A 24,553-nucleotide genomic window follows, 5' to 3' on the forward strand; every position below is an offset into this window, starting at 1 on the left:
ACATGTTTCCTTCTTCGACATTTTATTTGATTGGTTATTAAGCTGAAGTCAAATTAATTTGGTTGATCCATTTTCAAAACCATACAAGTCAAACAACAAGGACTGATATAATTAAATTCGCACCTATATTTATATATGGTGGGCTATTAAAATTTAATTTGGAACTTAGCCTACATAAAAGAACACAAGACTTAATCACATAAACACTATTTAGATAGGGTCAAGATTTAATCCATAAAAGGGTATATTCTTAAGAAAAGGAAGTAATTCAAGAGAATAAAGATTTGTTTGTTGTTTCAATTAGGGGCAACCATAAGGGGAACCTGACGGTGTCACTGATATACATCAAATACTCCATTAGTCGTGACAAAAATATAATCGTATTGTGCTTTTAACGAAATCAAAGTCTAAAACTATATATTAATAAAATCATGTATAACCAATTTAAGTACATATCTCGTTGACTGTAAGTACATTTTCCGGACAAAATGCGCAACAATAAACCCTGTTACACCCAATAAAACTACAAAAAGAAGCATTCAATTCTTAAATTAATGCCAATATAAAAACAGCACACACCAACACCTTTTCAGAAAGTAATTAAATTATGCTTTCGAACCGCTTGTATACTGTATTATAAAATGAAAACAACACTTTATAAATGAATGCTTCCGACGCGCTTCTCTGGATTTAACTTCATCAGGGAACGCGCAAAGCCAGATATTTGAAGGCCAATGATGTATAAAAACCTAAACAGTTACCTTTCGAAATGCTTGTGCATTGTATGACCTTTTGACACACTTGTGTACTAAATTAGCTTTTGACACGCTTATGCACTGAATTAACTTTCGATACGCTTGTGCACTATATTTTTTTCAATAATATTGTGCACTGAATAAGTTTTTTACACGCTTGTAATATTGACACTCTTGTGCACTCGAAACACATGTCCATTAAATAATCTTTGGACATACGTGTGCACTAAGTTAGCTTTCACAGACAGAACTACAGGTGTTTCTGAACTTTTTATTCAAGAGCAATGCATACCAAAAAATCGTTCACAGACGAACAATAGGAAATCAATTTTGATCAAATAAAGTAAAGTAGGCGTTTTTCTTTCTCTTATGTATTAATCGGTGTCATTGCAAAACATAAGGTCAAATTCTTCAATTATATTTAGTTAGGAAATCGCACAAATACGTAATTACTCGTACATGTATAACCAATGAAATGTAGACAACGGAAACAATTGTTGTGTATTACATTTTTCCCGTCGTCTCAACTAAAATAGTGCTACAGACATTTGGGCATAAATGTATGATATTGCCTTTTAAATATTTGCTGGAATATTATTAAATTGTTGTACAAAGTCATTGTTTTGAAAGTTTGGCGACTTAGTCATGATATAAGCATTTACTCAGGTTTTAATGATTACAGTTTTAATGTTTCATTACTTATCGGTATGCCTCAATTCATTCTTCAGTTCATTTAAGAAATGTTCTGCAGAATCACATCATTGTTTTTGCTTCTGTAATGATTTCCCTAAAAATGGCTACTAGTATGTTTTTTTTTGCGTTACACGATTCCTTCCAATACTAGTTTTCATTTTGTCAACTGTAAATATCCTTTGGTTAAAAAAAAAACATGAAAAAAAAACACTTTATAAACTTCATGCGTCGAAGCACTTTTCTGGATTTACCTTCATCTGGAACGCTCAAAGCCGAATATTTGAAAACCAAGAATCTATAAGAACCGAAAAGGACATAGAAACAATAGCCAGATCCATCTATGGTCAATTTTGCCTAAGGTAGTTGAAATCTTAGTTACTTAATAATTTCTTAATTTATGAATGGACAATTTAAGAAAACTTTGTTATAAATCATATCAGTACCGAAGTACTGACTAATGAGGTGATGATACCATCGGAGACTGGTAGTCCACCTGCAGCGGTATCGACCTAACGCTGTAAAAATGAAAACAACATTTTATAAATTACATGCGGTCGAAACACATTCCTGGATTTATCTTCATCAGGAACTCTCAAAGCCGAATATTTAAAAGCCAAGAATGTATAAGAACCGAAACAGTTGGGGAGCTATTCGAACAAAAAAGACCTCAGGTAAGAGGGAGGGTTGTGCGCCCGCTAACATGTTTAACCCCGCCACATTCTGTATGTGGGTGTTCCAAGTCAGGAGAACCGAAAAAGTTGAAGAGCGATATGATAAAAAAAGACCTTAAAATAATAGCCAAATCCATCTAAGGTCAACTTTGCCATAGGGAGTCGAAACCTTAGTGTCTTAATAATTTCTTAATTTCTAAACAGACAATTAAGAAAGGTTTGTTATAAATCATGTCAATGTCGAAGTACTGACTACTGAGCTGATAATACCGTGGGGGGACTGACAGTCCACCAGCAGCGGTATCGACCCAGTGCTGTAAAAAATGAAAACAACACTTTATAAATTGCATGCGTCCGAAGCGGTTTTAAGATATGGCATATAATACATTCAACTTAATTTTCAAATGTCATATATGATAAAAAAAGACTTAGCATGCTATTATTTTTTACTCTCTGAATACATATTAAGTAGTTGGATTAAAAAGATTAAAGACATCTGTTCCTAAATTTAATTAACTAAAAGGAAATAAATATCCAAATTTATTGACATTCATCTCATAAATGACGCAGTCAGATTTGTTTTACATCTGTAAAATGTCATGAAATAGTGTGTGCAAAACAATTTCGTCATGATTTATACACACAGAATATATAGAGTAGCAATAAAACTTATAAAATCAATCTTTGGTTTATTATGAAGTATAGACAGGACAAGTAACACAAAATATTTTTTTAGTTCAAGCGCTGACAATTTGAAGCAAATGTAAACATGTAAACGAAAGATCGATCCTGAATTTTAGTTCGTTTGTTTTGTCGTGGTTTTTTTTTAAATTTTGTTTCTTGGAAATTATGTTTTTATTCTCTGAATTCTGTATACTAAACTGTTAAAAAAATCATTTCGTTTAATTCATATTTACTGGTTAAAATGTGGTTAACAATGTTTTAATACTATATATAATAAACATAAACATGCATGATTCTTTTTTACTATTTCCTAAGAAAATCCAAGCAACTACTAGAGCGTATTTTGGATTGTGCATATATCGAATAACAAAAACGAGTCTGTAGCTTAATTTGCATTCATCAACTATTATCTATATGATAACAATATTCTGCAAATTCAGAAATTATTGTATACATCTATTATTGCGATTGTTGGAAAATGAACAGAAATGCAAGAAAAATTTTGTGATTTTAGGAATGGCTGCATACAAAGTCGCAATAAAAAAAACATTGCAAACCAAATCTAAACTTACAGTTTAAAATAATTGTAATGACGAATAAAAATGTTATAATCGTCTACCTCAAATTCCAATCACACATTAGAGCAGTTGGAATAAAAACCTCATAGATATATATTATGAGATTTGATAGATAGTCATTTAACCTGCAAAACCATCAAATAAACGAGTTGAATATGACAAAAATGTACATCATAACAGATGTCAGGAAATTAACAAATCGGTTGGACAACAAAATTTGTTCCCACATACATGTGTTTATATGTTTATATTTTAGAAGAAATCTATCTGTCACCTATATCTGATGTAAATGAGTTTCACATTTTTTTAAAGAAAACATTGAAATTTCAACTTAACGCTGTTCCATGAAGTTTTTGAATGGGGGATTAGCAACGCAACCTAATAAACAACATCGTGTTCATACTTTAAAACGGACAGTTTCTTCAATTAGTTACGCATTTAGGACACTGGTTTTTACCAGTCTCACACAACAGGGTTTACAAGACACTTGTGAAAATAAAAAAGAAGAAATGTGCATTTTACAATAAATTGTGGTGGGAGGAACTGCATGTAATGCAAGATCTCATGTTTCCCTCTTACAATCGTTTTGTTTGTTGTTTCAAAAGTGCAAGTTAGAATAAGAATAAAATATGACAGATTACAATGTACATTGTATTAGCCAAGTCGTAAAAATCAAGGGAAATAGCGCCGGAATGTGTAGGAGAATGATACTTTAATCTCACTGAGCATGATGTGGTACATTATTCAAATAATCTTACTCACTGGTGTTTAATGTTAGGAAAATCAATGTGTAATGTTCTTTTCATTGCAATCCAGATTTATTTCTGATTGAAAAAAGAAGATACAAATTAGGCAAATTAAAAATTATCAAGCGAAAAAAGACAGAAAAGCCAGGGCTAAAACAAAAAACAAAAACCTTTGTTCATATCCTTTCTGTATTTCTTATTGGCATTTGGACATCTATTCAATTGACCTTGTTTATCCTTCTAAATATATGATCTATGAACATCATTATGAGATTAACGATTATTCATAAGTCAATTGGAAAATCAATAGCTCTATAAATCGTCAGTATATATATATTGGTGTTGAGTATTTCGGTATTTTCCATAACTTATTGCATTTTGATATATTCTTTATTGTAATTTTAACCGATGTTTAATTTATCTCCATATGGGAATAGTTGACCTTAGACGTTTGTGAATTCTTTATTTATAGGAGATACCATATAGACAGTTTCGCCCTATTTTTCGAATAAGGATTTGTCCTCCAAATTTTAAGGCTAAAACTGTTTTTTAAGCCAGTAAAAAAAAACTAAAAATACTCCATAGTGGATGTCAAAATATGAAATCGACTGACACCCCTTCCTTTGGTTTCGATTTTGTTTTTGTTTTTGTTTTTTTACATTTTTTTTTGTTAACGGCAAATATTTTCTTACTTTTTTAAAATTCGTAAATTTTCTCTTGCTTCACATCTCCCCTCCCTCTTTCGTTGAAAAAATCAAATTTTGGATTTAAATTCCTCATGACGGTTTATAAAAGAGCGCTTCGAACATAGAAATTCATTATGTTTGATATCATTCAGATGTAGTATAATTGCCAATGAGACAAATATCCAAAAAAAAAAATGACAGGACAGAATTATATACAACTAAAGGTCACCTTACGGCCTTCAACAACGGGCAAAACCCATACTGTATGATAAGCTATAAAATGCCCTTGGATAACAAAAAAAAAAAAAAAAAAAGGCTTATGATTTTGTTCGCCAGAAGCGCGTTTCATCTACAAAAGACTCATCAGTGACGTAAAATACAAAAAAGGCCAATTAAGTACGGACTTGAAATTGACTTTATTTCATGCTGTTTTGATTTTAATGGATTTTGGGAGGTGGTAACATTGTTATTTACTTCCTTCTAGATTATTAGGCTAATTCAGGTAATACATTCTCTAATTGTGTATTATTTCTATGCTGTTGAACATAAAAGTTTAAGCCTTGAGATTAAAGACCATATGTTTCTAATGGCCATGCATTGGACCTGCCAACTCAATTTGTTATAAGGAGATTAGTTTGAAAAATCTGTGTGTTTCACCATGCAAATAATGTACGCAGGTTTGTTTTACATTTATAAAATGTCAAAGTATTTGTAATTGTAATAAAATTGGATACTTAGCACAAAATTGGTGTTCATATGTTGTGAATTTAAGAATAGTGTATTTAACATTCATTTGATGGTTATTCACTTAACACCCAAATTATGACTGTAAATGAGTTGCTGTGAAATCGTAATCTTCGTTTAGGAATTAACATTTAGATAAGATGCAGGAGCTTTAATTCAATAGTACTATTTCACCTTCTACTAATCTAAACTTTTACCAATCTAGTAGAAGTTACAGTTTTTACTAACTGCTTGTCAATTTGCTAATCAGCAGTAGTTTCTACAGTCTAGTTATTTGAATAAGAACATATAGTTTGTATGATAAAAACAAAATACATACAATACTGTACACTTAATGTTTTTGATTCTGGAATACTAGTACGTATATAAATCAGATGATCGGTCTTTGCAGTAAATTCGATAAAAAAAATTAACAACCATGACATTTTGAATAGTCCTTTTGAGGTTTTATTTCAACAACGTTACAACATTACTGCCTTGAAGAGTCAAAGTGAATTTTTGGTTCAACAGACATTTCCCAGAAAACAGTACGAGTGCGCATCCTTAATACATTAATTTGAAATATCAATATATTAAAAAAGTATGTTTGCTATACAAGTTAATTTATTATGAGTATTACTACTAGTGGGCAATGGGTAAGTCCATTTGTTAGTAGATACTATTGTCGAATAAATGTAATTTTTATGATTTTGTTTTTATTCAAGCTACATTCCCTGTGATATTCTGTCTTCTTGTTTTTTCACCTGCTACAAGACATTTAGCGTCCTTTAAATTATCTAAATAAAGGCAACAATAGTATATCGCTGTTCAATAGTCATAAATCGATTAAGCAAAAACAAATCCGGGTCACAAACCAAAACCGAGGGAAACACATCAACTATAAGAGGAAAACAACGACACAACAGAAACACTGAACTGCAACAAAAACAAATGTCACCATACATAGAAACGGATTATTTGATAACAACTTAAGTGTCCTGTGTATATTCATTTCAATGACTTATCTGAACTTTGACTTGAGTTCTTATTATTTCTTAAGTTCTAATGAAAAAGTTATCGAACACTGGAATTTCATCTTTTTTGGTCTCTTTTTTCCAACATGTTAGCGAATCGTTTTCAGTTGGTTTTTCTACGTTAAATAAAGGCAACAGTAGTTTACCTCTGTTCAATAGTCATATTTCGATTAAGCAAAAACAAATCCGGGTAACAAACTAAAACCGATGGAAACACATCAACTATAAGAGGAAAACAACGGAACAACAGAAACACTGGTATCATTGATGAGTTTTTATATCGATATATATTGTTTTGTTTTAATTTGGGATAAAATTATATGTTATGTAAACTAAAGGAGACATTTATGCTGAAGTTATTCATTTCTTTGTTGAAAATAATTGTTTGTATTTTACTTTATGTTTGCCGCGAGAGTCCGTCAGTTTAAGAGAAAGGTGAAAGATGACAAAGGGACGTTCAAACTTACAAGCTTTAAGTCGAAAACAAACTGACAACGCCATGGCAAACGAAAAACGACGAAAAGGAAAACAACATTACACAAAACACAACATAGAAAACTAAAGACTGAGCAACACGCGCGAATGACGCCTGATTCTATAAATAGCGGAGGAATGATAAAATTCCTTTAACTTAATCTCCTTATTTAAGATTTGCTAACAGATCTAGACGGGACAACCATCGCTTTAGATATTGTTGTAAGTCAGTTAACTCCACTAACATTGCCAGTCAGTTGGGATATATGAAATACTCTGATATCAGCAAGGGGAGCTACATCCTAAACAAAGTGAAAATAATGACAAAAGCCAAAATCAGTAACAGTTCTGAAATGCATTAATAAAATCCAAAATGACATTGATATTCATAAATCCTACAGAAATGGTTTTAATTTCTTCAGTGGAAATCAACACCTGCTGTACCTAATTTAAGGATTTCCATAATTGTAAGGTATTTTCTCTTTTCCCTGAATTTGTAATCGCAAAAAATTGTTTGTCAAACAAACCTGTAAACTGTCAAACTATCCACTTGTATATTTTTGTTTATGTCAGAATCATTAAGTTTTACTTTACCAAATACTTAATCTGATTATTTACACTTCAAAACAAGAAAAAGGACAAATTCTGAGTATCTACGTAATGTCCCTTTGGTATAGTTCTCCTCTCTTAATAATCAGACCAAATGAAGACAGCAAACGTTAATTAAAGCTTCAAATGAACAACTCAAATCCGTTTTCACAAAGGAATACATAGACAACTGTTTAAATATAGAAGAGACAGCAAAATCATACATACAAGAAATAAAGATAATATCAACAGAATAATAAAGATATCAAAATGAAATAAATGCAGCAACAGCAAATGAACCTTCTATATCCTGTAGAATTCTTATGGAAACAGCATCAGCCATTTCATCATATTTACATCTTGTCTTCGCCAAATCAATCAAAGAAAACCCCAAAACTGGTTAATAGGAAATGTATCAGCACTATTTAAAAAGTTGACAAAAGCCATCCAGTCAACTATAGACCGGTTTATTGTAGAATGCCGATTGCTACTTTTTCCTTTTGTTGTTATTTGATACTTTCTGTCAATAAGCCATGCTTCAATCCTAGGAGTATATCATTGCCAATATAATACGCATCAAGTAGTCAGCTCGGTAGTCAGTACTTCAGTACGACATGATTTATAACAAACCTTTCTTAAATTGTCCGTTAATAAATTTTGAAATTGTAAAGAAACTAAGGTTTCAACTTCATCAGGCCAAGTTGACATTGGATGGATCTGTCTATTTTTTCAGGTCCTTTTTGGTTATATATTTCATCAGCTGTTCCGGTTCTAATTCATCCTTGGCTTTCAAATATTCTGCTGTGAGCGTTCATGATGGAGGTAAATCCAGAAAATTGATTTTAACAGTTTATTTAAACTCGATGTGTAAAATATGCATCAGTCAACTGTTAAAGATGAAACATTAATTGTTAGGACTTAAACGTACAACTTATTTTTCTTTTCCGTTTTTGGTTCTATCAGATCTTCAATGTTTGTATTAGGTTTTGGATTTTCAAATATTTTTACCTCGAGAATCACTGAAGAGACATTTATAATTGCCTGTTACAGTAATATTGGAACGGTTAATGTTATTACTACCACTTGGTCGATGCCTCTGCTGGTGAATTATTTCAGAGGGTATTATTAGCCCAATAGCCAGTTCCTCGAAAATACGGATATTGTGTTATTTAAATTTTCTGTTATAAAATTTGGAAATAATTTTAAATTAGGGAATGCATCTCCCTGATGCATAGCTCTGATTCCCTGTCTAGGTTTGGCATTACTTTTTGAGCTTTTTTTTGTTTTATCAGATCTTCAACTTTTGTATTGGGTTTTGAAATATTGATGTCACAATTTTTTTTTTCATTTGCTGTTTCTGAATCTCAGCTTAAGGCGAACCTTATTAAACATCGAAAAACTGCTTGATAATTTTTTTTTCTTCAAAAATATATGCAGATATTTAGATAACAGTCATATTCTATGTAAACAATCCTCAATACATATACAGTATTGTTCACCTCAACATAATAACACTGAATTAAACGTTATGTAATCGCCGTCCCTTTTCGGCCATCACATAACAATGTTCATACCAGATGTTATCACGTTTGTTTCAATTCAATTAATTTAAGTTTTCTTTGCATGATGGCGATGTTCCAACAGCGTCCTTCCCCTTATGGCCTGTACAGTTATCATCTTTTCGATATGTGTTTACTACGAATGACTTCATCGATTTCAATTAACGTAATCAAATGGCATAATATTTCAAAAACTTGTCAAAATTTTGAAAAAAAAACATTGTAATATATTGTAGAAGTAATATTTCAACTGAAGGAATATTATTAAAAGTGGCATTTCTCAACCAGCTCTCCGATATCAGTAATAAAAAAGTTTTGGAATTTTTCTATCAAATGTGTCCGTGTACCTTAATTAATAAACTTATTAATACAGCTTATTATTATATTGTTGTTGTTTAACCATTGCGTCTGGAATTCTGGGGATTAACATCAATCTAATCTATAGTTTCAATCAAGAATAAAATGTATATAATTTGAGAAAAAAAATATTCTGCGTTGGTATATTCTCCTAGGCATTGTACTAGATCTTATCTTTCCGCAGTGTTCATACCGTCGATATATGAAATATACTCCAAAGTCAACTGTTGATATAAGAGTGTAGGGTGTCGTGAGCTATATCAGAAGGTTAAGGACATTTAGCTTGCTTTTAGTAAACAGCAAAATTCTGTGATTGGGTATTTTTCTTATACTTTTGCTTGTACCTGCGATTTTGTTGTCCATCATAACGGTATTATAGATATTATAAAACTAAATCTGAGTGTACCCTTCTATGTGCTTCCACTATAATCGAAATTAAACCGATCGACATGTGCAAATGTTTTTCCAAGTCAGGAACCTCGTCTGTGGTTGACTACTAAATAGTTTTGATAGAGGCTTTTGTACTGTTGATGGTGATGGGAGATATTTGATAGTAATACAAGACTTGAGCTCTCACATGAACACACCCTGTCATTTGCACGTTCATTTTAAAAACTTATTTAGTTTGTTGTAGAATTTCAACCTGCAATTTGACAGATAAAACTTGAAGCTAAAATTACCCGTTTGAATTAAAGTTTTTTAAACGATTACATGTAAAATGAACATTTAAAGCTGTTATCCTAATGCTAGCAAGTTAAAGGTTTGATTGACTTGCTTGCTTTGTTTGTATAAATGTGTGCTCAAGCATTGTAATTAAGATTGACATCTGCTATCAATAGATAGGCGGGGCTTCAGCTTGTATACATTACACTTATAAATGTTATTGGAAGTTAAGCAATGCATACAAGTTGAAGCCCCGCCTATCTATTGATTGCAGATTTCAATCTCAATATCAATGCTTGAGCAAACATTTATACAAACAAAGCAAGCAAGCCAACCAAACATTTAACTTGCTAGCACTAGGATAACAGCTTTAAGATCCGTGTATAAATACATACAGTTTTCAATGTATATGACAACGAGAGATGTGGGACAAGAACCTCATCGTAATGGAGCTGTCATACTGTGAATTTTAGTAAAATTAGAAAGACTTTATTAAAGTGGAACTGTCGTAAAATAATTTCAGAGGAAAATTCTTTTACTTTCCCTTTTCACAAAGATATGCACTGAATGAATATAATTTTTACATTTTGAATGGTTTTTTTTATCAGTGATAACAAAACAACATTCATTCTGTATGTATACTTTTGGCCTGTCATTCTGTTTTGTGTAATATCTATAGTATCTAGGCAATTTTACTACGATATCGGACTTCATATTTTTTTCGGGGAAGTACAAATTCAATAACAATTACAATGAATTAAACGTCTTTTTTCTCTTTAATAGCCGGTGCCCTAATGTATTTAAGGTATATTTTTAAAATCAGACAAAAGGTCTTTCAATAAACTAAAATTCTAGACTAAAGCAAATTGTAATAAAAGCTTTTTTGTTGGAACAAGAAACTGTAATAATTTCCATCTGAAGATTTTTAATTTATTTTCAGTTAAATATTTAAAAATAAAGTTATACAGTGAATTCATATTTGGAGCTTCTTGCATTGGTAGAACTTTAAGCCACCTGTTTATCCCTATTGGCGATTCTTTTTTATTGCTCACAAGTGAATAATTATATAACATTTTATTTGAAAAACACGTAGTCTCAAAATAACGATCTTTCCATGTGATCTTATTTATCTGGACATTTACTGTACTTTTAACAGAATTTTCTTTTTTAACTATGTGAATCCAATCTTGTGGAATAGATTGTTTCAATCTATGAAATTCAGCAATCCAGTTTACCTTACACTTCAATTAGTTTAAAATATAGTTTTCTGATAATGACATAGTACCATCCAGAATGTCATTTAAGTATATTATATCACTCTTAATCCAGTTTTCAAAGATAATTGGTTTATTATGAAATGTTATAAATTTATTCCCCCTTATTATTTGTTTTCTTATATCAACAAATGTAACTGGTTGTTTTGTTTGCCCACCCCCGTTAAAATCCAGGACTTTATTACTTCTATGTAAATTCTGGAACACATTTCAAATATTTGAAATGTTTTATATCATCTAAATTTATGTTGAATATAAACAAAATATTATTAGACACCTTTAGATATTCAAAAGGTATAAGCTTTTAGTTGGCAAGTTTACCATTAACAAGTCTATATATCCATGATGCTTTTAGCGACATAAAATAACTTTTAAAATCGACCATTTCATATGGACTTATTATCAGGTTTCTTTTTTCTTTGTCAGGCTTCCCATCCCAAATATATTTAAATTTCGTGTTTCTCGTTCTTAAGATAACTTTCAGAAATTAAGCAAACGCTTCCCAAGAATGTAAATAAAAGCAAGATTAATGCTTTTATAATTAGTATTTTCCCTAAAATTGAAAGATTTCTTTTTTCTCATGTCTTGAACATTTTTATCATTTTTCAATTCTATAATGCCAATTTAATTTTTTGCATTCCTCTTTATCACGCCCAAAAAACACCCCTAAAGCTTGATAGGTTTCATTATCTCTGTAATTAATCCCGGCAATTTTATCTTTATATGATTTCAATTTCCAAATCCATAATCATTCCGTTTTATTTCTATTTATCAATAAACCTGAAAACGAGCCAAAAATTTCTATCACATTCATTGCAGATATTACATCGTTTCTATCTTTACAAATTAATGTTGTGTCATCTGCTTATTGCAAAATCTTAATGCTGTGACTTCTCCCATCTAATTTAACAGTGATTCCTTTTACTTCGTTGCTATTTCTCAATTTTAGAGCCATAATTTCAACAGCCAAAACAAACAATAAAGCTGATAAAGGACATCCTTGTCGGATTCCCCGTGAATTTTTGAATTTTTCTGATACCCACCCATTATTCATGACACATGTTTAAACGTCTGTATACATAGTTTTAACCCATTTAATAAATGATTCATTTAAACCAAAATGATAAAAGTTCCAAGCATGAAATCCCATTCTTACGAATCAAATGCTTTCGTAAAATCTATAAAAACAATTGCCCTCTCAATTTTATAGGTTTCTGAGTAGTCTATAACGTCTTAAATTTGTCTTAGATTAAACCCGATTAATCTATTTTTAACATAACCGGTTTGATCCTCATTTATAATTTTTGCAAGTACATGTTTTAAACGTTGAGCAAGAACAAAATTTTAAAATCTATATTTAGAAGAGATATTGGACGATAGTTTTCCAAAAGTAAAGGGTCCCTCTTGTTGAATATCAAAGTTAATACTAGTAAGTTGTGAATATGAAAGACTGTTTCTATCGAATCCGGTATTTAAGACGTTTACCAGTAGTAATTTAAGTTTATTCCAAAAAAATCTATAAGATTCTACCGTAAGTCCATCAAGACATGGAGATTTATTTAATTTCATTTTATAGATGCCTTGTGTGCATTCCTCCACTGTAATTTTCCCATCGCATATAAGTTTATCACTTTCATCAACTTTATTTTCTAATTTTGTATCACTGATATATTTTTCTGTTTAATCTTTGTTTAAACTTTTTTTATTATACAAATTTTCATAATAATCTTTTATTTTGTTTAGAAGTTTCTCTTGATCGGAAATTATTTCCCCATTAGCTCCCTTTAACTTACTTATCGATTTTCTCTAGATCTCACTTGAGCTCCTTTCGCCTTTACAATCTTATGTTTCCTTTTCGAAAACATATTTATCTATCAAATTATTGATCAGTTCTTGTTAAGCTTTATCTTGCAAAACTGAATTATTTATTTTCCAATACCCATGGCCCCTTTCTGTTACCCCTGGCTTAAATTTGATACTGTTTGTAGTCATGGTACTACGGCTAGTAGGGATGTAGCTATTTTATTAAGAAATCACTTAGCTACGAACTAATCAATAAATTTATTGATAGTGACGGAAGATTAGTACTCATCAAAATGTGTTCCTTGTAAAAATAACTTGTAACGCTTTTTTGAGCCGTAACCCATTCTATAACCCTATTTCTATCTTCCCTAGAACTAACTCCGTTAACATTGAGACTACATAGATTAATTGTATTTGTAAATGTCATAGTTAATAATATATAAGTTATAAATGTACTTAAATTTCAACACACAACACAAAATAACAATTTTATTTCTTAAGAATTTTTCGGTTTTATTTGTCCTTTTTGTGTGCTTTTATTTTTGTTTCAGTGAAATAATTAGGAGTAACATGACACAAAGTGCGACATTACGGGCAACAGGCTAATGGAGCAAAGATGAGCGCCATTCGTTCTGAGGGTCACTAATTAGAGCCCGTGAAAGGAATACATAAAATAAAATAGTTTAAACCAAAATGTAATCATCAGACCAATGCGGTTATATTCAAATCTCATTGATTAGACTGACACGAGACATTGTTGTGTCTGAAATACCTTAACCTTCTTTTAATTAATGCATTCAATTGTTTCAGGTAGAATTCCATTGATACCCTGGACTTCATCGTCACCTAAAGTACAGTGCGAAGGTTATACATACATTGGTTCTTTAAATTATCAGTGTTCTTCGGGTAACATGCATTGTCGACGCTATATACTTGTGGCTTGTTTCTTTTGCCTTTTTATGTACACGTTCAAGGCCAGTAGTTTTCTAAATTATATATCAGATATTTTGACAAATTCCTTATTAATAATAAATATATATCATTCTGTACTGAGTAAATGCATCATTTATATCTCATTTCGTATATTATGTAATATTGTCTATGAATATATTATAAAACATCATACATAGGAAATTATGTAAATAAAACGAATCGTGTATAATGCAGATGAAGCAAAGAAATTGCGTAATGAAGAATGTATCAATTTGGACGATCACCGCTTATCCAGTAGTGTATCCGACGCTATCCTATAGCAATATTTTCACCAACCGGGTTTCGAAAACCCCTACATTAGTTTTATCAACTTGGAATCTGGTCTTCCGTATATGCTTTATTCTCCTCTACGTAACGTGTTCCCCATTTAGAACTCTTTCAAGCTAATATTTTTTTAGCCACACAATTAGGAAAGTATGGTGAAAGAAGTTGAAAAAGCTAAAATGCAAAGCCGAAAACGCGATGTCGAAAGAGCGAAAACGAGAAGTGAAATCATTTCGCGTTTTTGCGTTTTTTCCGTCGCTTAGACGAAATGTCGAAAACGCAAAAAATAAAACAACGCGAAATGGCTCATTAATGTTTTCTTATGTATGAACACCTACATTATAGTAGCTTAATTATACTTTATTACTTTCAAGGGGTTCCGTTGTTGTGTGAATAATATGGATTTCGTTTAACTTACATCATAATATAATATAGCGCCTAATAACAATGAGAAGTCACCTTATAATATATTATAATATAATGAAAAAATCCAACTGTTACTTATAAAATAAAACATACTTGGATAGGTGTCTGAATCATATAAGTATGAGTGAATTGAACAAAAATTACACGCGCTTCACGAAGATCACATTCCTTTAAATATCAATAGTCAACACGAACATAGTTCTTTGGAACGTAGGGGAGATAAAAAGTGGTGTAAGCGAAATTTTGATTTGATATTTGACAAAACGAAAAACGAATTATGAAAGATATTAAAAAAAAAAAGAAGACAAAACTTTCCTATTAAGGAGAACTAAAATATCATTTATATTTCAAATTTTAAAGCAGCGAATGATTTTTATGATTTAAGACAAAAATGAAAAGTGCAAATTCGAAATTATTATTAGCTGCTCGCTAAAAATGTTGTTTTTTTTTCCCTATAATTTGCTGCATGCGAATTCGAAGAACATAAAATCGATTTTGTTTGTAAATCTGCAAACGTCAGTTTAAAATAAAAAGATATTTTTACCAACGATTAAGTCAGATGACTTATGTCATAGAAGTCAAACAAACGGGATTGCATAACGGAATTAGGAAGATACTATCTTCTCTTTTATTTTTAGTATTTAATTTTACACAAGACTGTTCGTACGTTATTAGAAATTTGATGACGAGAATATCAGTTAGATCTGTTATATTACATCATTATATTTTTCAGGTTTAACCATGCTGTGTTTGCATATTTGGCTTCTACTGTCTTTTGCCGGTTTAGGAAGATGTTTAATAGAAGAAATACAACTTCCGCCATCTTTAAAAGATTGTTTGATGATGAAGAGTAAATACCAAGACGTTACTAAATCGCCCAGTGAGTCAGTCTGTAATAATTGTATTACGAGATTTTTGTGGAACGAAGGACCGAACTTGCAAAAATGTGACCACCCAAACGATAATATAACTGTATCGGATATAAGTAACTATTTCGGAAAACTTCTTCATGAAGAAATAACAGAAAAGCAAAAAAAGCGACAAGCAGGGCGTGTTCTTTTTCGTAAAGAAATTAGAATGTTAACACGTGGGGAAAGACTACGATTACAAAGAGCCTGGTCAAAAGCCTACAAAAGTGGGGTAAGTAATAGACAACATTTATCATGTAATTGTTCTTGCTATTCTCGTAATTGAATTTTAATACTAATAATAACAAACTCGCCAAAGGCTCGTTTGTCATATTTAAATAAAACCACTCTGGTTGATATTAAGAGGTAACCAATCCTCAATCGTTTTATAGATTTAACCTTTGAAAATATATATTTATGATATAGTATCAAACATTTTATATACATTTCTTTGTAAGATAAACATGCAATATTTGCCGATATTTTAATGGTCTTCTTATAAATGTACATAAAACGTAGAGAATTTCCTATGAGATAAAAATATTGCATCTAGACAGATATACAATGTAGCATTCTAGCCTTTGTTAGTCTTGTATTATTTTTAATTTTAGTTTCTTGTGTTCAATTTGGAGTTTAGTATGGCGTTCATTATCACTGAACTAGTATATATATTTGTTTAGGGGCAAGCTGAAGGACGCCTCCGGGTGCGGGAATTTCTCGCTGCATTGAAGACCTGTTGGTGACCTTCTGCTGTTGTCTGTTCTATGGTCGGGTTGTTGTCTCTTTGACACATTCCCCATTTCCATTCTCAATTTTATACTTTCTACTAAACGTTTGTTACGCATTAGAGAGGTTCCGAGTAAAATGAGAGAAAAACAAGATGTCGGAAAGGGACAATACGTCCTTCTTACAGGCACCAGAGCTGCATGAATTGCACAAACTATCATGAATGCTGCTGAAATGTTTGGAAAATCAATGAAAATGTCTTTCTGACTAAGTAGATATTTTTTTTATATTGTCTATGTTTAGAGAAACAGTCAAAGTAATATATTTTCGACAATGTACTGCTTTAGTCTAGTAGTAAAAAGTCTTGGTATATTTTAGAGATTTTCAAATATCATTTAGAATAGGAATCTGTTTGGTTTTTGATCATTCGGGTTTCCGACATTTTATTTGATACCTTTCCTGTCAAGTCTTGTGTTGATTTGCCTTTCCAAAATAATAATGAAGTGTGTGTGCCTGACGATTTGGATAATCAAGCAAACAATTCTATGTTTTCTATATTGATACATCTGACACGTTTACAATAGATAAAAAGTACGAATTTTTATTTTCAGTATTTTGGTTGGCTTGTTAGATTTCACAACGATAACAGCAGAAATGCTGCACAGAGCGGACCTGCCTTTCCTGGTTATTACAGATTTTTATTACTGATGTAAATATGCATAGCTCTTTATTTTTAGACATTCTTGTTGAAACAATTATCAGCAGCATCATTCATGTTTCCTGGTTGATATCTGAAATAAGGATAATTTTTTTCATTTTGTGATCGCTTGATGAAAACTCTTACAACTCTCAAGCAAGAGCTTGAGCTCGAGAAAATATAAGAAAACATGCTGTAAGAGCTGTCATCAAGCGTAAGAAGAAACATAAGACAAATGCTTTCATTGATATATACACTGTGCTTTTAACTGTATATCTTGGAGTGTACTGCAAATGAAAAAATGTCATACGACAAAATTAAGTTTTTAACTCGAGATTAAGAAAAGAAGTAAAAAGAATATAACGTTATAAGTATACAAAAGTACAAAATAAACGTTTCGCGTGCACTAGTATCGGTATCTTAATAAGTAAATTATGAGGAATATAAAAACGGAAAGAACACTCAAGCCTCTTGTATTCTACAGTCATAATATTTCAGCCTAGCTAGATGTATTTTTTGGTTTTTCACCGCATCTGTTCGGGAGATCAAGGATTCAATACCCGGCCGGTCCAAACCAAAGACTTGAAAATTAGTATCTGCTGCATACTTTAATAATAATAATAATAATAATAATAATAATAATAATAATAATAATAATATCTTTATTTAGAGAGAGTAACTCATTTGGATTACACCAATTTTCAATAAGGCTCTCTTAATACAATAATAATTACATTAAAAATAAACAATACATATTCAATAATAATGATAAATAAAGATGTAATACAATTTAAATACAATAAACAATTATTATATATGGCATTACAGTACAAATATCATGGTAATGTTAAAAGTACATAGATTTGTAGTTATGTTTAAATTCTAATACTGTGTTTGATTTTTTAATTGAATCAGGAAGAGCATTCCATACTTTTGGTCCATTGTACGAGAAACTAGACTTATACAACTCTGTATTTGGTTTTGGAATTATAAAATTATCTGAGGACGAAAATCTCGTATTGTATTTTTGGTTTGCAGAAGCTGATACAATAAGACTGGACATATATTCTGGAGCTAAGCCATGTTTTGCCTTATACATTAGTAATGATTTATGATAATGTATTCTTTGTGTAATCGGCACAATGTTACATTCGTGAAATAATTCGCTTGAAGGTTTGGTGTAATCATGTTCGTCTAAAATTATTCTATACTTTCTAGATCTTTCTAAGCATGCGACATTAAGGAGTAAGTTTAAAGACTTGTTGAACAGACCCACCAAACAAAGTTCAAAGACAAAAAAGAAAATCCCGTATTTTATTTATATTTTCTGTACACGTGGTCAAATCCAAGCGTCTTCAAATCTTAGTTTTTCGATAGTTGGACTGATAGCGCATTTAAGTAAAACACTAGCTTTACCTTACACATTTAATTACCTGCAATACTATGAATATATCGTTTTTATGTTTTGTTCTGTGTTTTACTTCCTACTTGTGTCTGCAATGTAATTTTCATGTTCTATAAGCTGATTTGGGAAGTACTTGCTTTGTTTTGGCGGTTTAGGGTTCGAATTTTGTACCCTACTGTATATCAATGTATTTGTTATTTTCTATTTTTACTATTACGTTGACTAATAAAGCAAATATTGGAAATACCTCAATGAGACAGCAAACCATCAACAAAGAAAAAATTCAAAGACATCTATAGAGGTCAACATGTTGTATCCATAGATATACAAGTGTAATATTTGATAGCAATTACACCTCTTGTCCAATATCTTAAATTAAACCACATAGCTATTTAATTAAGATTTGATCCACAGTATTTGCTTACCTTTCCGAATCACTTGAGATCAACCCAAGTTTTTGGTGTGGTTCCTGCTAAGGATTTAACTTCAAGTTCTATAAAGTGTTTATTGGACTTGTTTATCTTTTTCCATCTTTCGTTTTATGTCATGGTGTTGTCAGTTTCTCTTCTCTTTGAAATTCGGTTTCTTCCGCCTCCTTTTGCATTATACTAGAGGAACAGATTCTGGATAAAATCAAGATGTATAAATCATCATGGAGAAAAGTAGGAATTCTAGAGTGACTTAAATAATATTTTGCGTAATTTTTGGAATTTGTAACAATAAACACATGAAAATTCGACCTTTTGCAATGAAGCACCTTTTTTTTTAATTTCTTTTTTCAGATTAGAACGAATTTTACAGAGTTTTGATCCAGAAGTTTCACTCCCGTATTGGGACACTACTGTCGAGTCTAATATGGATAAACCTGAAAATTCTATACTTTGGAATAATGAATACCTTGGAGAAATTAACGGATTCGTCAACACTGGTATTTGTGGTGGATTTAGGGATCTAAGGGGTAATAAAATCATAAGAAATGGTGGAAATGGTGGCGCATTGTTCACACGTACTAATTTAACGTATGTATTGAATAAACAAACCATTGACGATTTAGTTGAAGATTCTAATTACGACACTATGGAATCGCTTCATGGCAATGTTCACAATTATATAGGCGGTACAATGTCCTTACTGGAATTAGCACCATGGGATTGTGTTTTCTGGTTTCAACATGCTTATATAGATTATACTTGGGAATTGTGGAGATATACCCATGGGTACAATATTGCATATCCTTTTAAACCTAACAAAAGAGTACAGGAGGCAGAAGTCCCAATGGAAAATATGCCTTATGTAGATTTTCTTGGACGTATTCCGACAAACCTTGATGGATATGGTCAGCAGCTTGCATCCATGTCCCAATATCAAATGTCACCAACTTGTTCACAACATAATCTTTATTGTGGATCACATGATTTGCAATGCCGACGCATAGATGGATCCTTTAGATGTACTGCTGTCGATAGAATATTTAGAAGTAGTGTAGCGCCTTATTTAAAAGCCGCACAAGGTGGAAAAGTCAAGCTGAATTTAGATGACCATCAAGAAGGAAGGAGGACAAAAAGAGACACAACTAATATCCATCAAACTACTATTAAAAACAGTGTATCTATCGTAATTCAATCAACCGAAATAACAAATATCTACTTTCCTCAAGAACATGAACCTTGTATGGGTAAGCCAATACAAAATAACTTTGTAGCAGGTTGTTCCAAAGCTGACGTGAAAAGATGGGCCTTTATACCAATTAAAGTTGTTCATTTACGTCCAAAAGAGGCCCATTTTACTTCACAGTCTGAAATAAACGGACACAAGCACAGGTATGATATGTATGATGAGCACAAGTATAATCATTTAAAAAATCTTGTTCACCCAGGTAATCCAGCTACATACTATGATTGCCAAGAAGACGAATCCGGTGCATTCAAAGTAAGACTGAAGTCTACTGGATTAAGTTACTTCGGTGCATACACTGATTACGTATTTGTTGACAACAGACTTCCTATATCCTCTCATATCGGGTACATCGCTGTTGAAAAACCTACATCTTATACGCCATCAGAAGCATTAATAACTGCGTCAGATGCCTGTGGACGACTCTGTAAGCCAAGATGTCGCCAATGGGTTGGAGATAAACTTTATTATGTTCCATGTTCCGGAGCTATTAGAGTCACTCAACAGAGCCCGTTGATGTACGGAAACGACTTCGGGGATGGTGTATTATCGATTTGGGAATTTAATGAAGATTTTACACCGATCGAAAATGAATCAAATATCTTTATGGAATTTTTCTGCGATTATTCGAATGAATGGATGTGGAAACAAACAAAAACATACAAACGTTAATGTTTTGTAGTTGGTTTTATACAATTTTTTAATTGTATAAATATGAAAAAAAACAACGCAGAACCTTAATAATAAAATAAAATTTGATAACAGTAATGGAGATTGTCTTTTTTTTATAGCTTCCATTTTTTTTACATGACCGACATTTGAATAATATAAAAATATGGAGATGTGGTATGATTGCCAATAAGACAACTATCCACATTACAAAGATAAAAACAATTATTGGTCATTGTACGGTGATCAATTTATCATGGTTGTTTCTAATCAATTTAAGATAATTATATCATGACAGTTCAGCTTAAAATGAGGAACTTGATCTTCCTTCTCTGTAATGAATAAGTTTCATTACAAACACCGTCATATTGCAGTGTCTACCAAATACCAAACGACACCTTTTTTCAAATCATTATCTATTTCATCAACAATCAAAACTGGTATTCAATGGTACTTTGAAACTGCATACTCTAAGGGCGGTATATAGATGTGGATACTAAAATTTTCCAGATATACTGTAGAGTATATAAATTCTAAGTCCCTCTTCTCATGAAACAGCAAAAATCATATTTGACTTTTCTTTCCTTTTCATCATTCCTCAGTATTCCTCATTGTAAACTAAAATTTCAACATTGTTTCATAATAAAGAACCAATACTTTATTTTATATATTTATTACATTTTATACATAATAAACCTGGGCAAAAGTCGAAGCACAACCAAACAAATATGAAATAATCTCTAAACATCAGATGCGTTGACATGATAAGCATATCTTGATATGTATGCACCATTAGACAGTCGATCTCAAATTCGTATGAAATAGAAAGTGTCGCAGTCTCAAATATGTCCAAACTTCGAATAATGTAAGGTAGCCAACTGTGGACACATGGACTCTATGTTAGCGTTGATATCTTTCTAGAAGGTTGAGACTCCTGGACTCTTAAAAGATCCAATAAAACAACAATTCGTTAGTCGAAACAAAACCATTCAGACAAAAAAGAAAAACGCAAAACTACAAACAACAGTCTAAAACTGAATAGTACACACAAAAAGATAGAGCAACACGAAACCCACCAAATAACCGGAGGTGCAGTCATGTGTTCCAGATGGATAATCACTTCCTGCTCGGCTAGATACACCTGTCGTTAAAATACATTGATGAGTCATATCACGTAACAACCAACCATTTCGTGTTGGACAATGAAAATAACACTTGAATTTGGTGTGTCCGAAGCGCTTTTTCTGAATTTACCTAAACATGAGCTGTTTAAACAAAAGGGCCCTAAAATGAATAGCCAACTTTATCTGAGCCTGAGGGAGTTGGAACCTTATAGTTTCATAGTAATTTTTTAATTTATCGACCAAAAATTTAAGAAAAATATGCTATAAATCATGTCCGTACTACTTGAGATGACAATACCCACGTGGACTCAAAGTGCACCAACAGTGGTATCGATCCTATAATAGGAAAAGAAAAACAATTTGCCTAAGGGAGTTGGAACCTTCACTCTTAATATTTCCAAATTTATCAACGGCGAGGTACTATTTGCGATATGCGATGGCGTAAGTCCCTCAATTGGAGAAACTGTTGAAGTAAGAATACACATGTATTCCTCCATAAACTATAATGAAAGCATTCCTTAACATATCGATTAAACGGTATAAATTATGTTAACAACTTAGGCTTAGTCAGATGATAGGTTACGTCTTAAGAAGTTAGGAAAAATCTAAATCATTGCATTTGTCATAGATAATTGTTTAATTTTTTTTGATATAAAAAAATCAATTCAAATATAAATGTATTCATATAAAACTGCATTAAAATACAAGATGATAAAAATTAAAGTACATTCTCAATCTCAATATATTAAAGTGCAAAAGTAATTCGTTTAATTTGTCTCTGGTTTTTCAAAAGTTGCGTATAACTTCTGCTTCATTTGCGAACATAAATTAGCCTACAAATAGGACCATACGATAAACGTCCAACGGAATGAACATTAATCGTTGGAACACATGCACTGTTTATTCTGGGTTTTTTCTCCAAGCGCGTGTAGGGATTCTTAGTCAGGATTATGTATATTGTCCTTACTTTTCCGTCAAACAAATATGTTGTCCATTAATTAAGACCAAAAAGAAAACCTTTAGAATGGAAACTTCAAAGGCATTGAAAAGTAATTTACATGATTATAAAAACAAAATCCGTCGCATATTTGGAAAGTAATTTTGTTTTGCAGTCATATACCGATGGGTAGAAAGACTTTTTAGGGAAAAAATCGCTTCATTTTTTATTACAGGACCGAAACTATACATCTGTTGAAACAATGGTCAGTCAGTTCATTGGCATTTGTACTACATACAAATATTTACAAAGCTTTGAATCTAATTCATTAAATTTTATAATTGATAGTGATCAACTATTTTTGTTGAGCCTGCGACTTCTGTCGCAGAAAGCGAGACAAAGGGATAGTGATCCGGCGGCGGCGTTAACTAACTTCTTAAAAGCTTAATATGTCCGAAGGTAGAAGACCTGGATGCTTCATACTTTGTATATAGATGCCTTATGAAATGAAGTTTCCTCTGTCATAAGTCTATTTACCTTGACCTCATTTTCATGGTTCAGTGACTGCTTGACTAAAAAATTAAGAGATTTTGTAATGTTAATTTCTCTCTTATTATGAGTAATAGGATAACTATATTTAATATGTGCGTACCTTGCAAGGTCTTCGTGTCTGTCGGACAGTTTTCACTTGACCTCGACCTCATCTCATGGATAAGTGAACAAGGTTAAGTTTTCGTGGTCAAGTCCATATCTCAGATACTATATATGAAATAGAGCTACTATATTTGGTGTATGGAAGGATTGTAAAGTGTATATGTCCAACTGGCAGGTGTCATCTGATCTTGACCTTATTTTCATGGTTCAGTGGAAAAAAGCAGAGTTTTTGTGTTTTGGTCTATATTTGGTGTATGGAAATATTTTACGATGTACATGTCAGTCTGGCAGGTTTTATTTGACTTTGACCTCATTTTCACGGTTCATTGCTCAATATTAAGTTTTGTGTTTTGATCGGTTTTTCTTAAACTACAAGCAATAGGTCAACTATATTTTGCGTATTGGATAATTGTAAGGTGTATATGTCTGTCTGGCAGGGAGCATCTGACCTTGGCCTCATTTTCAGGGTTCATTGGTCAATGTTAAGTTTTCCTGGTTAAGTTTGTTTCTTAGATACTATAAGCAATAGGTCAACTATATTCGGTGTATGGAATGATTGTAAGGTGTACATGTATTTCCGGCTTGGTTTATCTGACCTAGTCCTCATTTTCTTGGATCATGTTTATGCTAATGTGATACTTGTAGTAAAACTTTTTATTTAGAACTATCTACATAAAATCAATTGTCAGTAAAGCAGGTGAGACATTTCAGCGTGTGCACTTTTGTTATTCCAGGAAGGTATATTTTTGAAACGTTTTAATTATACCTGACAAACCTCTGAAACTAGC

General features: G+C 31.7%; 1 protein-coding gene across 1 annotated transcript; it reads left to right on the top strand.

The window, feature by feature from the left end:
* The first annotated feature begins 15,071 nt into the window (after positions 1-15,071).
* On the top strand, positions 15,072-21,133 carry LOC127704934 (uncharacterized). Its single transcript, XM_052209177.1, has 4 exons — positions 15,072-15,202; positions 15,705-16,111; positions 17,217-17,314; positions 19,490-21,133. Exons 2-4 carry the CDS (start codon positions 15,713-15,715, stop codon positions 21,051-21,053), a joined length of 2,061 nt encoding a protein of 686 aa, XP_052065137.1. The 5' UTR covers positions 15,072-15,202; positions 15,705-15,712; the 3' UTR covers positions 21,054-21,133.
* Positions 21,134-24,553: the final 3,420 nt, after the last annotated feature.

This window comes from Mytilus californianus, unplaced genomic scaffold (assembly GCF_021869535.1).
Source record: "Mytilus californianus isolate M0D057914Y unplaced genomic scaffold, xbMytCali1.0.p SCAF_1, whole genome shotgun sequence".
NCBI lineage: Eukaryota > Metazoa > Mollusca > Bivalvia > Mytilida > Mytilidae > Mytilus > Mytilus californianus.

What these genes read in the sequence shown, in the direction of transcription:
- LOC127704934 (XM_052209177.1), top strand. Translation starts at nt 15,713, where the DNA reads ATGCTGTGTTTGCATATTTGGCTTCTACTGTCTTTTGCCGGTTTAGGA. An exon ending in CAAAAGCCTACAAAAGTGGG is followed by an intron (nt 16,112 to 17,216) that starts GTAAGTAATAGA and finishes TTTTATTTTCAG; the next exon opens with TATTTTGGTTGGCTTGTTAG. An exon ending in TACAGATTTTTATTACTGAT is followed by an intron (nt 17,315 to 19,489) that starts GTAAATATGCAT and finishes TTCTTTTTTCAG; the next exon opens with ATTAGAACGAATTTTACAGA.